This window comes from Lutra lutra, chromosome 7 (genome assembly GCF_902655055.1).
Source record: "Lutra lutra chromosome 7, mLutLut1.2, whole genome shotgun sequence".
Taxonomy (NCBI): domain Eukaryota; kingdom Metazoa; phylum Chordata; class Mammalia; order Carnivora; family Mustelidae; genus Lutra; species Lutra lutra.
Window position 1 is genome coordinate 100,427,487 of NC_062284.1, and position 21,049 is coordinate 100,448,535.

The window sequence follows — 21,049 nt, forward strand, 5'->3', positions numbered from 1 at the left end:
ATTTCTGGGCGAAAGCATATTCTAAGTTTGTGATAATTAATAAACCATTCTCACCAGAAAGGTTGTACCCACACTCACACTTCCATCAACAGCGAGCCCCTTTCTCTCTCTTTGGTCATACTGGGTATGTGTAATCCTTTCAAAATTTATCAATATGTCAGGCAAACAGTAACATCTAAATTGTGTTGTGTGACTTGCCAGTGAGCGCTAATGCTCATTGAGGATGGGTATTGTGCTGGGTGCTCCTTTCTGGCCTTAGGTGGACAGTGAGTGCAATGTGCAGAGATCTGTAATGTAAATGAGATGGTCTGGCCTCCACACTCCTAGCTTTGCACTAACTTTGTGTGTCCTTGGGTAAGATACTCAACTTTCCTGAGCGTCAGTTTCTTGAGCTGCAAATGAAAGGCTCGGAATGGGTGTTCTTGCACTTCCTCTCTGGCTGTAACGGGGGTAGCGGCGAATTCACTGTGCAGATCTGCAGTAGACACTGCTGGCTGACTGACCCAATGCCACTCGCAGCCCCTTCTCCCCTGCCTGCCTCTACTCTGGAAGAAGCCGGAAATGTTCAATAGTCTCCTTTGGAGCTAAGGAGTGGCCATTTTACCAAATTCTGGCTAATGGAGACATGAAGGGAAGGCTATGAGGGTACTTCTGGAAAACCAGCTTTTCTGATGAAAGAAACAGGCACAAGAGAGAGCAAACTCACAGTGGCTGTGTCTTTCTCACGCTCTGCTTTCCGTGCAGACTTGATGCCTGGACCTGTGGGGCATGCGGTAGCTTTATAATGAGTGGACTCAGCTGAGAAGGATCTGTGCTTCAGAATTCTGGCCAGTTTCAAGGCTAACATTAGCTACAAGAGAAGTGTTGTATGAGACTGAGAAGGCATCAGGGAAGCAGCAGCCATGGCTTTCATGCTCTGAAGGACAATGCAGGGCTCCAGACGCGGTGATAACTCTGGTACATTGTCAATGATCTGCCAGCTCACCTTGCTGGTATGAGGCAGCACGTGGACTCCAGCTGCCATCAGATCTCCTTCAGCTTCTCTGCATCCTAAGCCAAGTGCAAGTGTAGCCCCATGAAGGGTGCCAGCTTCTCCCACAATACACTTGCATTATCAAGGTCAGAGGTAGTGAGAGACACACACAAATCTGCTCTGTCTTTGAAGATTCTAGTTGTTCATGAATTCTAGGTTAGCCCTGTAGGTCCCAAGCCTGTACGTGCTTTCATCCACAACCAGCTTTCTACCCTGACCACCATTCGGTCTGACCTATGATGACTTCCGGTTCGATCAGCGCTAGAACCAAAAACAGCAAACAGCTTTGCATGGCCTTCTCCAGGAGCTCCCACAATCATGTAGGGTCTAATGCATCACTCTCCAATAGAGCTTCTGTGATGACCGAAGTGTTTTGTATATGAGCTGCCCCATATGATAGCCACTAATCACATGCATATGGCTACTGGGCACTTGAAGTGTACCTAGTGCAATTGAGAAACTACACTGTTAATTTTGACTCATCTAAATTTAAACTGCCACCTGTGGCTGGTGGCTACCATATTGAAAAGCGCAGGTCTAGTGCCTAATAATAAATCTCTCATTCTTCATCACTTACAGTGGTTCTGTTTCTCTGGTTGCATCCCAACCAATCTGAGCAGTGACTGGTGACTACACACGGAAGGACATGTAGACAGCATGCTAGGTATGAAGGGCTAGAGATCAAAAGAGACTGGGTTCTCTGGGAGGCTCAGCCGCCTGTGACTGTTGAACTTCTTATATGAGAAAAGTAGACTCCCTTTGAACTTGCCCTGTTGGGAGCCTCATCTCCATTCCAGTCCCGAGGCTAGAGTTATCAAGGTGAGCTAAAATATTCATGGAGAGCAAGCAGGCTGTGGTAAGATGTGCTCTTCAGCACCTAATGTTTTCGTTATTCCACCATGAGGACTTTTACCCCTTGCTTATTCCCTATGCAGATCCTTCCATCTCCCAGTCCTTCCTCCTTCCCCACGTGAATATGCCCTTCCTTACAGAATGCAATTACCCCCCTTTGTCTGTCACACTGGATTTTGTTTGTTCAAACAGTTTTAAACACCAGTCCATTTTCAGGTGTCTGCGATTGTGACAGTGGGGGTGGCGGACAACCACTTTTGTCAGCTCTAGTTTCTAAAACTGGCCACTTACTAATAAGTTTTACAAGGAATCCGTCTTTCCAGATGTGCTCTGCACCGTTAACCTGAAAGAATTAATCCTGAACAAGAGCTTCTTTCAAGATTGTGCTTGACGAGAGTACAATGAGCAATGATTTCAAGCTGTGTTCACAAACAATTCTACACACAAGGAACATTTCTTTTTCTTTCTTTCTTTTCTGGCTTGCTTAAACAAGTGGTTATCCGTTATGGTGTCGACATAGGAAAAGGCGAAATGCTGGCAACCGAATCAAAGCAGCAGGGCAACAGCTCAGCGGTGGCAAGGTTTGGTTCCTTGGACAACCAGGCGAGCTTTTCACTTCCTCCTAATTTGGGTCCCGCCCTCCTAGTTTATCTTCCTGAGAATGTCAAAAGAAAGAGAAAAGAACATATTGGTCCAACTGCGCGCGGTCTTTGGTGCTTGTTGCTCCCTTCTGATACTCCTCTCCCAGGACAGGGTCCTTCTAACTTCTCTATCGTTTGGTGAGTCACTTTGCTTTCCTGTTGTTGCCTTCGGTGAATTCTGCGCACACCCCGCAAGTGCCCCGCACTCCCTCCCGGCCCTCTGCTGGGGCTAAACGCGTCCTAGCCAAGGTCGGCAGCCGCGCGGCTTCCAGCACCCAATCCCGAGGGAACGGATCCGGGAGTGGGGTGGGGACACCGCGGGGTCCGCGCTCCCGCCCTTTCTTCTCTCACTCCCGGCCGAGGGACTCGCGGTGCACCCAAGGCGTGTGACCCGCGTTCCACCTCTTGGGTAGCTGGAGGGCGCTAGCCCCTGGCGCTGTGACCCGACGTCTGGGTCCAACCCCGGGCGGGTGCGGAAGCGGTGACGGCTGCCCCCGCGGTGCGGGCTCCCGGCAGAGGTGGGTGCGGATCAGCTGCGGAGGCCGAGGCGCCGCCCGGATGCTGCAGCCTAGTGGTGGCCTCTCCGAGAGCAACGCGAGCCCTGGGGCCCAGTCTGCCCTGGGCGCGCAGGGGGCCGGAAGGGGGCTGTGGACTTGGGTCCCTCCTCCTTTCCCTCAGCTTCTCCTGCTCTCAGACCCTCCTCCTCCCAGGTACCAGCCGTGAGAGGAGGGCGCATCTCTCCTCCCGGCACTCCACCATGGGCAATATCTCCGAAGACTCCTCGCGGGAGGACTGCAAGTCTCTGCAGTCGCTCCCCTCCGGCGAAAGCCCGGCCATCAGCTCGGTGATGTTCTCGGCCGGGGTGCTGGGGAACCTCATCGCGCTGGCGCTGCTGGCGCGCCGCTGGCGGGGGGACGCGGGACGCAGCGCAGGACGCGGGAACTCTATCTCCCTGTTCCACGTGTTGGTGACAGAGCTGGTGTTCACCGACCTGCTTGGGACCTGCCTCATCAGCCCGGTGGTGCTGGCTTCCTACGCTCGGAACCAGACCTTGGTGGCCCTGGCGCCTGAGCGCCGCGTGTGCATCTACTTCGCCTTCGCCATGACCTTCTTCAGCCTGGCCACTATGCTCATGCTCTTCGCCATGGCCCTGGAGCGCTACCTATCCATCGGGCACCCCTACTTCTACCAGCGCTGGGTCACGCGCCGAGGCGGCCTGGCGGTGCTGCCCACCATCTACACGGTCTCTCTGCTCTTTTGCTCCCTGCCGCTGCTGGACCCCGAGAAGTACGTCCAGTACTGCCCTGGGACGTGGTGTTTCATCCAGCACAGCCAGACCACGTACCTGCAGTTCTACGCCACCGTGCTGCTGCTCCTCATCGTCGCGGTGCTCGCCTGCAACTTCAGTGTCATCCTCAACCTCATCCGCATGCACCGTCGGAGCAGGAGAAGTCGCTGCGGACCCTCCTTGGGCAGCTGCCAGGACGGCCCTGGGACCCGCAGGAGAGGGGAAAGGGTGTCCATGGCGGAGGAGACGGACCATCTCATTCTCCTGGCTATTATGACCATCACCTTTGCGGTCTGTTCCTTGCCTTTCACGGTAAGTAAACTCGCTTCGTTTCCGCAGCCCGGCTCTGAGCAGCCTTCTCACTCTCTACCCTCTGCCTCCCACACTTTCCACCGTCTTACCTTTGCAATTTGTAAAACCACGTTCTGATTCTTGAGGTCTAGAGCCTTCTCCTCTCGCTTCTCACCTTTGTCCCACATCCTTCCTCCCCTAACCTTTGGTGGCTCTGTGCTAGTGTTTCTCACACCTAGTATAGTCCCCCTGAGAGGGATCCTTGACCCTCCGCTAAGCCGGCCCAGATCCCCAGCCTAGAGTTAAAAGGGGGAGAGGGATAGGTCCCTGTCCCCCTCTGCCAGCCTGGCTTCTGCCTGAGGAGAGGCAGCCCCTTCCACCTGTGGATGGGTATCAGCTACAGCTTGACTTCCCTGGGCTGCAGTTCACCTCTAGGTGTTCCCCACCCACTGGTGTGAGCTCTCCATGCTTTCGCCTTCTCCCAACACAAAAGGTGGTACCCAACACCCAACCTTCCAGCTCACCCTAGGTGAGAAACATCTCTGTTGGTAAGTTTAGAGCATTCATTGCTTGTCCTAAAAGTTCAACAATCACAGACTTTACAAGTTTCCCAATTTACATATTAGGAGCATAACCCTTTGGGGCCATGGAAAAAAAAATATGTGGACATTATATTATGTCCATAATGATAATTAAAAGGAAAGATGGTTGCTTGGAGAAACCCCTTCTGAACTCTTGCAATTCCTCTAAAGGACACATTTGTACTTCCTTATGAAATATCCTCTTCATATAACTATCAGATATATCTATAGGTGTTCTTCACCTTATAGCCATGCATTTGCTGAGCACAAAGCCACATACAGGAATGGCTGGTCCATCTTTGGGATGGGAGAGTTAAGCACATCCAGCTTATTCCATGACCCAGCAAGCCAGAGGCTGCCCCAGGGAACTGAAGACAGGAGCCCAGGTTTGGGAATGGCTGCTGTCCTAGTCTGGGGCAAGCTTAGCTGTTAGTTCTGTGATGCTATGAACTGGAGCCTCCCCAGGTGTAACGCAGGTAACAGAGCCCCAGATGTGTCTTAGCATGGCCCCTTACCAAAAGCTGGGGAGGAGGAGTCTTGGTAGTCCCGCTTCCCACTCTTCAAAAGAACAAGACTGACTAACAGGGAGTAAGCAGTTGGCAGTGATTCCCTCCTGCCACAGTCTTGGAGAGAAGAAAGAGATAGTCAGTGCCTATGTTACCAGGTCTGACCGTAGAATATGAAGTAACTTTACCTCACTTTTGGCCTCCATCACTGTTGATTATCTTCATATGCTCCTCCTCCAGGGTGGGAAAGGACACTTGTCCTCCTAAATGAACTGATTCATAGCCATGTTCTCTTCTTCCTGGTCCCCATTGTCCTCACACTCCTACCCCATTCTCTGCCAGGGCAGAGGCTGGTCTGAATCCATAAGGACAAGAAGGTACCCCCTTATGAAAGGAGGTAGCACTATGGGACCCCGCCTCTTCCATTCCACCCTGAACTGGGGCATTTGTATAGCAGAAAGGCTGTGATGTAGAAACCAGCATGACTTCTATGCATTTCTTTTATTTTACTAGTAGAAACTTTTGATGTCATGTTAGGAGTTAAAGCAACTTTTTTGGGTCAGGACAAAGATGCAGAACCTGCATCTATGGGAGAATAAGCATTTCCAGTTCCACTAAACAACTTAGAATCCAACTTAGAGGCCATAAACCCCTTCCAAGTTGGGCATTGCCAGTCTTAGCCTGATGAGAATCGGGAAATCAGTTCTTGGAGTCTCATCTGTGATTTCTGAGTGTGTATTTAAAAATACCCCATACCCCCAACCACTTAAATAGCTTAGGAATGGGCTCTGAGGGGACCACAGACTTGTGAACAGGGTTATTATTCCCTAAGCTCTTTAGAGGAAGAGAACAGGAGGAAAAGATCTTTCCTTTGATCATGACTAACCCATTGCATAAATATATTATCAAACATAAAGGCAGTGATTTTCAACAGGTTCCCCTGTTTTCAAGTAAATTTGCCTTTTATCATGGGAACTCGGTCATTGCTATATGTTGATTTTCAAGTCTCCCTGGGTAAACATACACACATGCACACACACACACACACACACACACACATGAATATTTATTCTCCTCCTTTATTTACTGTTAAGGGAAGCTCCAGAGTTGCCAACTGGAAGGGGCTTAGAGCTAGAAGTCTGGTTAGAAGGAGTAGGGTAGTAGGAGGTTTGCTTTGAAGCTGTGTTTTTATTTAGATTGTCTGTTTATGGCTTGAGGACACCAGATGAAGATTATGAGGGCCCCTTACGATAGTGGCATTGACACTATCGGCAAATATTATCCAGATTTGCTTCTGAATGTATGCATGGCAAAGATTCTCAAAGAGTACAGGAAAAGCCTAGAGTGAACATAATCAGAAAGCCAGACATGCTCATCCTTGCCTTGGGACTAACATGACATATTATCTAGATGTAGAATGGGTAACTCACCAGGCCCCAAATAGATATTTGAACTGTACCTTGAAGTTGTCTTTTAGTAAGAAAATTTACACTGACCATTGACTAATTTTACTTTGTCAATAAATTACTGGTACTTGTTAGAAACTTTCATTTACATGGCACTTTAAACTTTATAAAATGCTATAGTATCCTGATTTTTGCTATCTCCTGGAGGGCTTATCTGATGATTCCAAAGTCATAGCTACCATTTGGTGCATTCATTCTGCTATTTCAGAATGCTTGCCATGGGCGCTCAGGGAGGGTCCCTTTCCCCTCATGTCCTTTTGGTCTACTTGGTCTACATGAAAATTGTGTAGAAATGGCCTATACCAATCTCCCACACAAGGCAGGAATAATTTCCATACATCCTAACTGGGATGCTGTTAGACAAGGCAAAGACTTGTGGTTGTCTTCAGAAATTCTCCCGTTTCTCCAACAGAACATATGCAGTCCAACAGAAGTACAGTTGAGCCACATATGGAATTTTAAATATTCTATTAGCCAAACAACAAAAAATAAAAAGAAATGGTAAAAATTAATCAATATCTTTTATTAAGCTAGTATATCCAAAATATTATCACTTCAAAATGTAATCACTGTAAAGTGATTATTAATGAGCTATTCCAACTAATTGACTTCCTTGTTCCCAGAAAGTGCTAGCAATCTACTCTATCTCTGTCTGTTTCTTCCTCAGGATTACAGAACTGCTTTCTATGTCCCTCGAAAGTGGGCCACATCACTGGCCCAGGAAAGAGGAGATTTCACAGCTGTGTACCCAGTGGGGCACCAGCCTTTTCCAGCACTCCAGTAGTGAGGGAAGGAGGAGAGTGGGAATTTAAGAAACTGGATATAATCGTGTCAGTGTTATCCCAAGGGAAGGGCAGGTTAGAATTACTGTTTCCTCCAAGAACACCAGTCTAGGACTTCCAATGTTTGGCAGTAAAAACTATCAAAATGGAAAATACCAGCACCCTGGGATGAAGTCAAATTCAACCTTCAAATATCATTATTATCAACATCAAAATGGCTAATATTTTGAGTGCTAATTTTTATATACACTAACCCATTATCTCCACAACAACCTGCAAAATAGATGGTACTGCTGTTTCTTTTTTACAGATGAGGCAAATAATGCCCTGGATCCCCCAGCTAGTGATCACTGGAGCTGGGGTTCAAAGCCAGACAGTTTAAAAATGCAGAGCCTAACCTCTTAACCACAGTACTATCAGAGGGAAAAGTACTTCTTTCAGGGGAAATGTGTTAAAATAGTAATCCAAGATTTCACAAAGGAATGGTGAGGATGTTATAAATATCTGGATCACTTTGTCTCGATTCCAACTTGTTAGCTTTTTTTTTTTTTTTTTTTTTTTTGAGAGAGAGAGAGAGCATGTGTATGCACACCCCAGTCGGGGTGGGGGAGGAGCAGAAGTGCAAAGTATCCCAAGCAGACCCCGGGCTGAAGGGTGGGGAGCCCAAGGAGTTCTATCCCACAGCCCTGAGATCATGACCTGAGCCAAAACCAAGAGTCAATGCTCAAACTAACTGAGCCACCCACAGGCCCCCCACCTTATTCAGTTTCAACATAAAATGGCAAAGACCTTTTTTCCATCCCGATCAAGGGACCTGAGCTGGGGCCAAGTGTGCGGTTCCTTTTTTCTTCTCCACAGTCCTATGAATTGAAAGGCTGAGACCGAGATTGAAGGAGATTGGCTAATATAAATGCTGGTCTAAATTAAGAAATAATCAGATTACCCCTCACATAAAATCTTGTGTTGGTACACATAAAACATTTCTTATGCTATTAAAAAAAAAAGTATGTTGTGGTTAGGAAATGGCATTATTTTGGCTGCCCAATATGAAATCATGCATGGAACCAACAACATATTCCAAACTGTTTATGTACTAAAGAGATAGTGTATAAATTAATGAATTCCTCCTTATGTTGGTCAGCTGTTGCCATCATTTCACAGGGATAAATAGGAACTTTCTTCCTGAAATGGAACAGAACACAGAAAATATATCAGACCTCTATTCTTGCCTCAGATACCGTTTGTGTTTTAATTTTCAGCGCATGTCAGATTACTTGGTTCCTACTTTGCCAAGAGCTGTGGACAGCTGCTGGTCATTTTTTTTTTTTTTTTTTTTTTTTTTTTTTTTTGCTGCTGGTCATTTTAAACTGCTTTCTTCTTGCCATTAGAATATTTTATTCAGTTCTAAAATTTCAAAAGTGAACTATTGGCTCATTCTAAAATTGTCTTCATCTTTAGAAATTCTTTAGGGTTGTAATTTCTAGGCAAATCTGATTAGTAGAAATATGATCTTCAAAATACAGAACAAACTCAAGGAAATAGTTCTGGAGTTTCCTGTTCATTCCTGGAACTCTTCATATAAAATGTAACGTGAATGGGAATTGTAAAACATATGAAATTTGTTGATTATGTACATGCAAAATACCACAGTTCTAGTAGGGATAAAAGAGAAATTCAGAACTCTTCATGTATAACCACAGTGAATTTGCTGGTAATATTTTAAGTTATATCCATGAACTACTGGAAACCCCTTTATCATTTCTGCATCACCAGTGATATGCTTGGGGATTGGTGAAATCATTTTAAAGCAAGTGACTTTTAAGAGAACATTCCTCTATATGATTGCTTTCATTCGACACCTTTTCTTTTGCCTTTGTAAAATGGTGGTTGTGAGTAAAGACCCAGTTACACTCAGTTTTTAAAATTTAGATAGCAAGAACTATAGTCCTTCTCCCCCCAAAAAACCTGTGCATTATGTCTACACCATTGGTCAAGTCGTTGATCACTGTTGTTTCAGATGATCAAGGCCAGGTCCTCAGCTTAAAGAAAAACAGCTTTTAGGGATGGTGTATTTCTTTTTTGGGCATGTCAAGAACCCATCACAGTATTAAGTTAAAAATAAAGGGAGTGCCTGGTTGGCTCAGTCGGTTAGTGTCTACCTTTGGCTCAGGTCATGATCTTGGGGTCCTGGGAATCCAGTCCCACATCAGGTTCCCTGCTCAATGGGGAATCCCCCCCCGTGCCTCCCCCACTCGTGTTCTCTCTCTCTCTCATAAATAAGTAAAATCTTTTTTTTTTTTTTTTTTTTTTTAAAGAATGGAATGGAATAGGATAGGATAGGATAGGATAGAAATGGTAAGGGACTGATCTCCAGAGATATGGTGCTTAGGAAGACAAGTCTCTTTCTGCCTAAAGGTTTAAGACCCAGTTAATCTGCAACTTGGTCTGCTCAGTTTCCATTGGCATCTCCTGTCCTCTATTTGGTACTTTCTGACCACAAAACCCCATCCTTATCTTGAGCTCACATCCACTGTGCCTCAGTTTATATGACCAAGATATACCAAGCTTCATTTTTCTCAGAATAATTTGCTGCCTAAAATTGGCCCCCTCTAACAGAATGCTAGACTGAAGTCGTCTGCAGTTAGGACACATGGGGGATGGGAAGGGCCGGGAATAGGGAAGAAAGTGCATTTGCGGAAGGCCAAAACTTCCATGGACAAAAGTTCCTCCTACACGCCACAGACAGCACTTGAATCACTTTGAAATCATTTGTAAAATCTTGTGTTCTGGGGAGGGTCCATCGTGATCATCATTTTTTTCAAAGAATTAAGAGCCATCACCCTGGAATATACAAGCCCAGAACTCTAAACTTTAGCATTAACTCTCTTATGTCCAGCCCTGGGATCACCTGAAGCACAAGGCAGAGAACAACACTCTTTAGTACCAGAGCCATATCTATGCCCCAGTCTTTTTTTCCGAAAGGACAGAGGTTCCTGTTTCCTCCACCACAAAGCACCTGGGATTTGAGGGAAGGGATGTCTTTAAAACCTCATATACTGGGGCACCTGGGTGGCTCAGTGGGTTAAAGCCTCTGCCTTCGGCTCAGGTCATGATCCCAGGGTCCTGGGATCGAGCCCCGTATTGGGCTCTCTGCTTGGCAGGGAGCCTGCTTCCTCCTCTCTCTCTGCTTGCCTCTCTGCCTACTTGTGATTTCTCTCTGTCAAATAAATAAATAAAATCTTTAAAAAAGAAAAAAACCTCATATACCTGGAAAATAGTGTCCCCACAAGTTTTATATTAAAAAAAATTTTTTTTGAACTATAGCAGACACCAAATTTTTTTAAGAATGGATCATACAGGGACGCCTGGGTGGCTCAGTCGGTTACATGTCAGCCTTCCACTCAGGTCATGATCCCAGGGTCCTGGGATGGAGCCCCGCATCTGGCTCCCTGCTCAGTAGGGAGCCTGCTTCTCCCTCTCCCTCTATTCTTCCCCCTGTTTGTGCTCTATCTCTGTCAAATAAATAAACAAAATCTTTAAGAAAAAAAAATGAATGGATTCTATAAAGCCATAGCAAGGCCACCTGAATGTCTTTCACAAGGCAGGTAAACACATGATAATCTGTGCCTGCAATTTAACTGTGCAAAGTGTGAAGGAGAGAGGGGGTGTCAGGGTGGCTCAGTCGACTGAGCGTCCGAATCTTCATTAAGACTGATAAATCTCTGGGACGCCTGGGTGGCTCAGTTGGTTAAGCGGCTGCCTTCAGCTCAGGTCATGATCCCAGAGTCCTGGGATCGAGTCCCACATCGGGCTCCTTGCTCGGCAGGGAGCCTGCTACTCCCTCTGCCTCTGCCTGCCACTCTATCTGCTTGTGCTCACTCTCGCTCTCTCTCTCTGACAAATAAATAAATAAAATCTTTAAAAAAAAAAAAAGACTGATAAATCTCTGACCTCTACCTCTGAAACGAATAATACATTACATGTTAATTAATTGAATTTAAATTAAAAATGCAAGTGAAAATTAAAAAAAATGTTTTAGTAAACATCAATTGTATTTACACACACAGGTAAATTATACATGTGTAGCACCATGCAGACATTTATTATGTAGATTACCAAAAATGTGTGAAGGAAAGAAGAGCCCCAAAGAAAGACAAGTAGATATAGCCATGGTTTTTTATTTATTTTATTTTTTTTAAAGATTTATTTATTTATTTGACAGAGAGAGAGAGAGATCACAAGTAGGCAGAGAGGCAGGCAGAGAGAGAGGGGAGCAGGCTCCCTGCTGAGCAGAGAGCCCGATGCAGGGCTCGATCCCAAGACCCTGAGATCATGACCTGAGCCGAAGGCAGAGGCTTAACCCACTGAGCCACCCAGGTGCCCCATAGCCATGGTTTTTTAAATCGATAAACAGGAACAGTCATACCCACAAACCTTTGTGACACCTTTGCAAAAAGGGCTCTCACTAAACCATAATCAGTTAGTGGTGAACTTCATGTGAGACTTTACATCACAGGCTTTTTTTTTTTAAGAGTTAATTAATTTATTTGAGAGACAGCACAAGCAATGGGAGCAACAGAGGGAGAGGAAGAAGTAGGCTCTCCACTAAGCAGGGAGCCCCCGGACAAGGGCCGTGATCCTAGGACAGCTTGATCCCAGGACTCCAGGATCATGACCTGAGCTGAAGGCAGACGCTTAACCGACTGAGCCACCCAGGCACCCCACATCACAGGCTTTTTATGTAGATGGTGGCAGAGAGTGTAGTGCTTAAAAGGAAAGTTCTGGTCCCACTTCTTGAGTGTGGTTCCGTGACTTCCCTACTTACCTGGAGTGTGATTTGGGGCACGGTAACTAATATTCTAGGCCCTGACTTTCTCCTTTCTAAAACAGGAATAACAGTATTTTGCAAGTTGGTGTAAGAATTAAACAATAAGGGCTGCCTGGGTGGCTCAGTGGGTTAAGCCTCTGCCTTCAGCTCAGGTCACAATCTCAGGGTCCTGGGATCGAGTCCCACATTGGTCTTTCTGCTGGGTGGGGAGCCTGCTTCCTCCTCCCTCTCTCTCTCTCTCTCTCCCTGTCTGCCTACTTGTGATCTCTCTCTGTCAAATAAATAAAATCTTTAGAAAAAAAAAAAAGAATTAAACAATAAGACCTATAAATTGCTTAGCCCCGTGCCTGGCACACATAGGCCTTCAGTAAATATTCACTGCTATCTCCATAGGGTTCCATTTCCAAAGGAAAATCATATGGCATATTAATAACCAGAAACTGGATTCTGCAAGCTCAAAGTCATTTGTTTGACCAGGCCTAAGCGGGTCTTTTGATTTTAAGTGTGATAAGTGAATAATTTAAACTGTTTCCGGTGTTGGGTGAAGGTTCTAAAACAGAGGTTTTCAGCCTTGGCTGCACGTTGGAATCACCCAGTTGATTTAAAACCTTTGCTACCCATGTTCCAGCCCAGATTAATTAAATCAGAGTCTCTGGGGGTGGGAGCAAGACATCAGAGTAGTCTTAACAATCCTCAGGTGATTTCAATGAACAACCAAATAGGGTTCTCATTTGTTCTAACATTCTGAAACCAGATGGAGTTGCATTATCAGTAGGGAAGTAGCTCAGAACTAAAGTCCTTCTGAGGAGGAGGAAGAGGAGGACACAGTGCCACAATGGCTTTCCACGGAGGCTGAAAGGATTCTTTCTATAGAAGATGAATCTAGGGTGCCTGGGTGGCTCAGTGGGTTAAAGCCTCTGCCTTCGGCTCAGGTCATGATCCCAGAGTCCTGGAACCAAACCCCGCATTGGGCTCTCTGCTCAGCAGGGAGCCTGCTTCCCTTCCTCTCTCTCTCTGCCTGCCTCTCTGCCTACTTGTGATCTCTGTCAAATAAATAAATAAAATCTTTAAAAAAAAAAGATGAATCTAAAGAACACTGAGTTTCATCCAGATCACTTTGTAGGTATCAAAACAAACGCTATATACTTAGCAAAGCCCTGCAGAGCAAGGCTGTCCTAAGAAATTAGGAGGCCAATACCTTATCTGATAGGCTACTGGGGCAAGGCTATCCTAAGAAATTAAAACTCACTTGACTTGTGTAGATTTTTCTCATAGCAAATTAGTGTGTGCAAGAACATGTATAAATTCTATCAGCCTCTGAGCCTGATTTCCAGAATATCACTGAAATGTTGCTAATTAATTGACCTCTCAGTTGTGTCAGCCTTTACTTAAAATCTAGGATCAGCAGGAGGGGGAGGGAAATGTGGAGTTATGGCTTAATGGGCATAGGGTTTCAGTTTGGGGTGATGAAAAAAGGTTCTGGAGATGGATGGTGGTGAGCCAGTCAGGGGCAGCCACAAAAGGAGCACAGGAAAGGCTCAGGAAAATAAAGTTTATCCTACTCACAGGTCCTAGGAGCAGGAAACACTGCACAACACCAGGGCCACAAGGGAAAATAGTAGTGTAGGTCAGGAGGTGGAAGGAGGAGGAGCAGAAGGACAGCTTGGGCCTCTACCAAAGAATATTGCCTCCTGGGATAGAGGACCAGATGAAAGGGGTGGGGGTTGGCTTGGTTACTCTGCATATCAAAGGACTGCTTTAGGCAAGCACTTCCCTGTCTCCTAAGAATGTAGCCCTGATAATACATTTTATACACACACACACACACACACACACACACACACACACACATATAAAGAATGTAGCCCTGGGGAGGGGCAATCTCTTCACAGCCAGAAAGATTTTAAGATGTCAAAAAACTTTATATACAAAAAATAAAAAACATAGACAATATAGTTGCACAACAATATAAATGTATTTAATGCCACTGATGATACACTTGAAAATGGTTAAATTGGAAGATTTTATGCTAGGTATATTTTACAATTAAAAACAATCCCAGGGGGTGCCCGGCTGGCTCAGTTGGTGAAGGATCTGCCTTCAGATAAGGTCATGATCCCAGGAGCCTGGGCTCAGCAGGAATTCTGCTTCTCCCTCTGCTTGTGCTCCTCTCTCTGTCAAACAAATAAATAAAATCTTTAAAAATGAATAAATAAATAAATAAATAAAAATAAAAACAAACTCAGGATCCACAGTATCAAAAATGGTGGACTCTAGGCAAGAGACAAGAACCAAAGGGAAAACATGGGGAGGTAGGAGAAGACAAAACTTATATGAGGAACTTCAAGGGTCAATTTCCCAGTGTCAAAGAAGAAATGGTCTTCTACAAAATCTTGACCACCTCCTGAAATGCAAATTTTAAGCATTTCTAAAAATTACCCAGCATAGTGGTTGAAAAGGAAAAGAAACAAATAGCACAGAATTGCTCCATCCTCCAAAACCATTTTTCACTTCTCATTGCTCTGTGACCCTCTCATGAGATCAGGAACTATGATACCACAGAAGTCATTTACCAATGGAAACCTGACTCATCTCCACGTGTGACACCGGAGTGCTGAGCCTTCTCCCTATTGCCCAGTATGGCTGGCCAGTTCACTGTCATCGTACGCTGTGGCGAAGCTCGATCATAAGTTCCCCTGCAGACTTTTTCTCCAACAGAGTGGCAGTAGTATGTGTGTGTGGTAACGAATATACTTGAATCTATCAGACTTCTGTACGCTCTCATCCCGAATAGCTAAACTCCCAGATCGCTTCTTAGGTATACCATATAAGTAAGTATTGTATATTTCTCAGCCAAAATAGTTTGGCTGACAAGAAAATGATTGCTTCTTTGCATGTTCCCCCCAACTTTCCTCTTCTCTGTATAATCAGGGAAATCCACCATCCCTTCTTCTTTTTCCTTGCTCATGTGCCAAGCCTTTCCTCCATTCCCTATTCCAAGATTCTCTGGCATAAACACCTATGGCTGCCAAACCTTCCCGCTCTTGTCCTAACATAAGCAACCCGAAGATGACTACTCTTCTCCTTCCCTGCAATGTGCTTTGTGTATCCAATTGCCAGATGTCTGCAGAATAAGTACCAGGGGGAAAGGAAATAAACCATTCCTTTTTCTGGCAAAGGAGTGTGGAGGAATGAAGTCGTAGCTCTCCAAGGCACAGGTTCCCATGCGTAAGAAAGTCCCTAGAGCATTACAAAGAAATTGGTTTCAAAGATTGTGTACGAGGGGCACCTGGTGGCTCAGTCGGTTAAGCATCTGCCTTCAGCTCAGGTCACGATCCCAGGGCCCTGGGATGGAGCCCTGAGTCCAGCTCCCTGCTCAGTGGGGAGTCTGCTTCTCCTCCCTCTCCCCCCAACCCCTGCTCCTATGCTCTCTCTCTCTCTTTCTCTGTGTATCTCAAATCTTTAAAAAAAAAAAAAAAAAAAGACTGGGAGTGATTTCCATTTGTTTTCCTCTTTCTGTAAGCTGTGTCATGTTTGATCTTTATCGAGCATGTACTTTTCTCTTCCTTTCAATCTGACCAAAAAGCTGCATTGATCCCCAAATATATAAGGAATCATAAAATAGCTGGTATACCCATTTGAAAACAGCAGTCAGCGTGCAAAGATGTGTCAGGTTTCCAGTATTTGGGACATTGTTCTAAAGGCCTTTGTTCTAATATAGGCTATCTGAACATGGCCCATGGTTGAGCCCTTTACTAGTTCAAGGAAGTTGGAATTCATGTCCTGACTCTGCCAACTAAGCAGCTCTGGGAACTTGGGCTAGTCACCTAGCTTCTCTGCATGTTGGTGTCCTCACTGATAATCTGGAGGTTTGGACAACATTGTGGGGTACTTACTGAGCAAGCACTGTTTTAATTTATGTACACATACTACTTCCTGTCATCCTCCCAACAAACCTAAGTAGGTACTGCTCTCATTATCACCCATTTTAAAGATGTAGTAACTGAGGCAGAAAGAGTTTAGTTTTCTTTCCTGTGGTTCCAGAGCTATATATGCATCCAGGATTGAAACCCAGGTAGTCCCATGTCCAGAACCCATGCTCTAGGTACCTTTTTTCACTGGACTGTGATAATTAAATCAGATTAAATATTTGGACGTAAATGTAATATATTGTTATTACCTCTCCTGAAGTTCACTTTCTCATCTGTCAAAAGGAGACAATACTTACATTTCACAGGTTTTGTCAGGAATAAACATGGAAATCTACAGAGATTTCACTACCCATCTGTCACCACCCCAGGCCCACAAAAAAACACGTTTTGCTCTTAAATCCTAAGAAATTGTACACACTCTAAGCCTGTCTATGGCTGCAATATAAAACTAATATCATTTTTCCTCTTTGCTTCTTACAGATTTTTGCATATATGGATCAAACCTCATCCCAAAAAAACAAGTGGGACCTCCAAGCTCTTAGATTTTTATCCATCAATTCAATAATTGACCCTTGGGTCTTTGCCATCCTTAGGCCTCCTGTTCTGAGACTAATGCGTTCAGTCCTCTGTTGTCGGGTTTCATTAAGAACAGGAAATGCAGCACAGACTTCCTGTTCTATACAGTCAAATGCCAGTAAGTAGATTGACCTTCCCTGACAGTAGTTAAGAAGTGCTTCGTTAGCCAGCATCTGGAAGATCATTTTGAAATGGCTGCATGGAGAAATGAAAAAAGTAAGTTTACAAAGCCAACGACACTCTCCTAATAAAACAGAGTGAACAAACCTTTCAGCAGCGGCTGGGGCTACAGAGGTGCTGACAAGGCACTTCATGGAAGTTGTCAGAAGGATCTGTAAAACGTGCCCTCAACGAGCAGGTCAATGAGGTTGGTCTTTGGAGGAAAAACCAACCGCATTCAGGATCCAGTTGCCTTTTGATTTAAACTTCCCCGTTGAGTGAGAAAGCATGTGGTTTTGAAATTTATTTAAAACCCTAAATAGTTACAGTGTTTTCTATTTTAATCTTCTATGCTACTGCCGTTATAAACATGCAGCATGCAGTCAGACCAAATGAAACTTCGTGTGTCTCCTCTAGGAAGGCCATGTGTGGAAGCAGCTGAGACTGGTGTCTTCTGTTGCTTAACAAACCCTTTGTTTGGCCAATGAACTTGGAAATCACAGGCACTTTGTACCGTTCTGTTTGTGTATGTGGGAGGTCTCTCTGGTCACCACAGTATTATGCGTGGAACAGTGGGCTCAGCTGGTTAACGTCACCTTTTCACTAGTCCTCTAGAAGCTGTGTGTCAAAGTATTAGGTATTTATTTTATAATGTCCATTGTGCTAGGGGTAATCAAGAACACTTCTGGAATTTTCCTCTCAAAGAGAAATAATAGGCTATTAAAAGAGTTTTAATTCTGATTAATACTTTTCATTCTCTTTCCAGGGAGGGGTAATGTGGCCAAATACTAGAATTAAAAAAACTCTTCTATTGCTCATGTTGAGGCTGTGACTAATATCTACTTGATAATATGACTGTCTTGTAGCAAAACTCATGCATCTACATTTTTATCCAGGAAACACAGTTTGACTCATACTATATAGGAAATCATGCAATAGTGAGTCATATCTTAATATGTTTCTAAATCTAAACATTTAGCATGGTGTAAACCCAGCATCAAAATATTTCAGTGAATTTGTGCTCTTTAATCATCTTAGTTACTGTGTAAACTCATCTGAAATGTCAGGAAAATAAACTATGAAACAAAAATGGAAAATGGGATAGTATTTGATGAATTCCCCCAAATAACAGTTTCTAGAGTAGATATAATATTTTTAATAAGAGAAAAGTGGAAAATTATATTTATTATGGCAGGCAAGTTTATTAAGTGTGGTTGTATTATAATTTAGATGTCAAAATATTCAGTATAGTACTTGGTGTTAGAGCATTTTTTTCTTTCCGTACAGCATGATCTTCCAAACAGTAGAACCACCTTATTTATTTATTTATTTATTTATTTTGCAGTGCGTGTTATTACAGGATAGCTGTTATTAAAAAAAAAAAGAGAGAGAGAGAGAGAGAGAGATATGTTAGTTTTTTCCAAGGTCTCATTGAATTGCTTACGCAAAACCATTTCCTATAAGTAGTTATCTAACTAGGTAATCACTTAAAGTGATTCCAAACCAATCTAGCATCAGACACAATCTATGTCAAATCAGCTCTTGTTTTTAAAAGAATAAATAAATGGTTTGTTTTTCTACTGATTTAAACAAACCAGGCACAATTTAACTTAACTGAAATCTGGACATGTAAATAAATCTTCCCTGGATACAAGTATTCTAAAGTTAAGAGATTTTTCTAAATAGGATTAATTATGCTCATGGGTAATTCCTAAGCATAAAATTCTGAAGTCACTTTGAAGCTGGAAGATTGATTTCTTTTATCAAATGACTATTTTTTCCTCCAAATGAAAAAAATGTTAACTACAATCCTTCACTCCACCTTACCACTGCCCCCAAATTCTGGAATAATGCCTGAGAACTTTAAAAAAAAGAAAAGGCACACTTGGACATAGTATCACTGGTAGGAACACAATGATTCACTCTGGGGGCCCAATATATAAGAATTTAAGCCATTTATTTAAGAACTGGTAGATTTCTAGTGCTTTGTTTCCTCATGTACTCCTGTTCCTTGCACTGTGTTAAATGGCTAAATCCTGTTGTTTTGTCTGCATATACATAGTAGGATCTGAACGTAAAAATCCTATGTAATAGTCAATCTTGTATTATTAATGGTGACTTAAAGGTAATGGAAAAAATTACTTAGAATAGATATGTAAATATTTCTTTTCTAAAAAATCCCATCCCATCAGATATACCTGTTTACACTTGCTGACTCGTTTTCAAATTAAATAAAAAACACAGAGCTTGGGCTGGTATATTAGAGAACTGAACTGTGATTTTAAAAAGACAACAATTTTATTCATTGTCCCCGATAGTCAGTGGGACGAAAAGGGAGAAACTACAGTGGGTTTTCACTTCAGAATGCCAGCCCTCACTTTGGGTGTCCAGGAACTAGATGGGCCAGAGTAGTCAGCCCTGAGCTGACTTGTTTCCAGTTCCCTGTGGCCCAGGTCCAGGGCGAACTGGGAAATTCCGGTACTAAAGTGTGGCTTGAATCTCCAAAGATCTGATAGACGCTATAGAAAGCCTCCAAAAGACCTGAATTTCAAAGAGGTTTGGATGCATGACAACCCAGAGCCAGAGCAAAGCTCTAGAAACAGCGCCAACCCAAAACCACCATGTTGGCAGAGACTATAAGCCCTGTGTGGCAGGCAGGGAAAATCCAGTCTGCATCACTACATTCTCAGTGTAATTCAGTTAAATTTTTGGCATCCCTGTCTGCTCATGCCAGCGCACTTTGAAAGGGTTGTTCTAATGTTCATGTGATGTCAGTTCTGATTGGAATTGAGAAAAACCCAATATATTCAGGTTTAAAATTTGATGACATTGAAAGGCAGGAAAAGACAATTAGCTTGCACTCATGTAAAGGTTTGTTTCTTTCATTTAGCCCAAACTCATGGTTTTCTGAATTCAGGAAGATCCCCCACTTGAGCCATTTGCAGATGGAGAAGCAGTCTTCTCAGCAAATGAGAAGTTTCTATGTGTGGGCGGACAGTGCCTACTCATGTAGGTGGTGTTGCAACTTAAGTCTTTGATGACGGGTCTTCTGCCCCATCACACACTTAACTTCATTGGATTTCCTCCCTGAGGACACATTTATAACATAACTCCAATCATCTAACAGCATTAGAATTGATTTTTTTAATTCACAAAACATTTTTGTTACCGTACACGCACACTATGGAAATAAATATTATTTTAGCAAGTCACAACAGCTCTAGCCTATACAGGGGACCAAGGACATGGACTGGGCATTAATTTTTAGTTCAGAAAGTTACTTTTTTTTTGGGGGGGGGAGATTTTACCATTCTTTTAATTGTTAAGTAAATTTTCTTGGATTATATATTTTTTTATTCCCTATAAAATGAATGTACTATTCAAGTCCAGTTCAGGTGGTTTAATTCTGTGATCCAGGTGCTTCATTTCTAAAATCTGCCATGAGTCAAATCAGTGTGAAGTTTCCAGCAAAAAAAGAAACAGCATGCTCCAAAGGAGTAACTGAGGACTACTGAATGAAAGGAATATTTACAGAGGAGTGGACAAAGTTAAAGGAATGAACAAGGGAGGGTGAGATGTCCCTCACAAGCTTTACCACTCCTCAGCCTGAAGGGACAAGGGAGGTGGGATCATCCAACTGGAACTGTAGCCTTACATAAGGAAGTAAACACAACCGTTGCCAAACAGGGAGGGAACAAGGGAACTACGTTCCTGGAAGATCTCTCCTCCTACTTTCTACTCTTCTGCCTGTTTCTCCCATTGGCGAAACCCAACTGTAATCCACAGAGTCAGGGGAGCCTGGGTAAAGTAGACCATGAAGGCCTTACTACACGGGGTGAGCAGATTTAGAATCTAACTTTTATATAATTGGAGAAAGAGAAGGGGGATCAGGCCAAAGCATCTTTGTGTTTCCCCTGCCCATAGCAGCATAGCTATCTCTAGAGAGAACAAAGAGAGGGAACCATGTACTCTGGTCTAGAAATGAACTGGAGCCTCATTTTTAAGGAGGACCACTAGAGTGAGAAAAAAATAACCTCACTTAGGGGCACCTGGGTGGCTCAGTCCATTAAGGGTCCAACCCTTGGTTTTGGCTGTCATGATCTCATAGGTTGTG

At 43.8% G+C, this 21,049-nt stretch overlaps 1 protein-coding gene and 1 long non-coding RNA gene across 2 annotated transcripts; one reads left to right on the forward strand and one right to left on the reverse strand.

Annotated features, from left to right (window-relative positions):
* Positions 1-1,471: 1,471 nt before the first annotated feature.
* Positions 1,472-5,483, reverse strand: LOC125105353 (uncharacterized). Its single transcript, XR_007128877.1, has 4 exons — positions 5,381-5,483; positions 5,202-5,309; positions 3,872-4,016; positions 1,472-2,540 (listed from the first exon to the last, which is right to left on the reverse strand). It is a non-coding gene; the product is annotated as an uncharacterized LOC125105353 (long non-coding RNA).
* Positions 2,553-19,193, forward strand: PTGER2 (prostaglandin E receptor 2). Its single transcript, XM_047738746.1, has 3 exons — positions 2,553-2,664; positions 3,237-4,126; positions 16,681-19,193. The coding sequence occupies exons 2-3, from the start codon at positions 3,284-3,286 to the stop codon at positions 16,900-16,902; spliced, it is 1,065 nt and encodes a 354-aa protein (XP_047594702.1). The 5' UTR covers positions 2,553-2,664; positions 3,237-3,283; the 3' UTR covers positions 16,903-19,193.
* Positions 19,194-21,049: the final 1,856 nt, after the last annotated feature.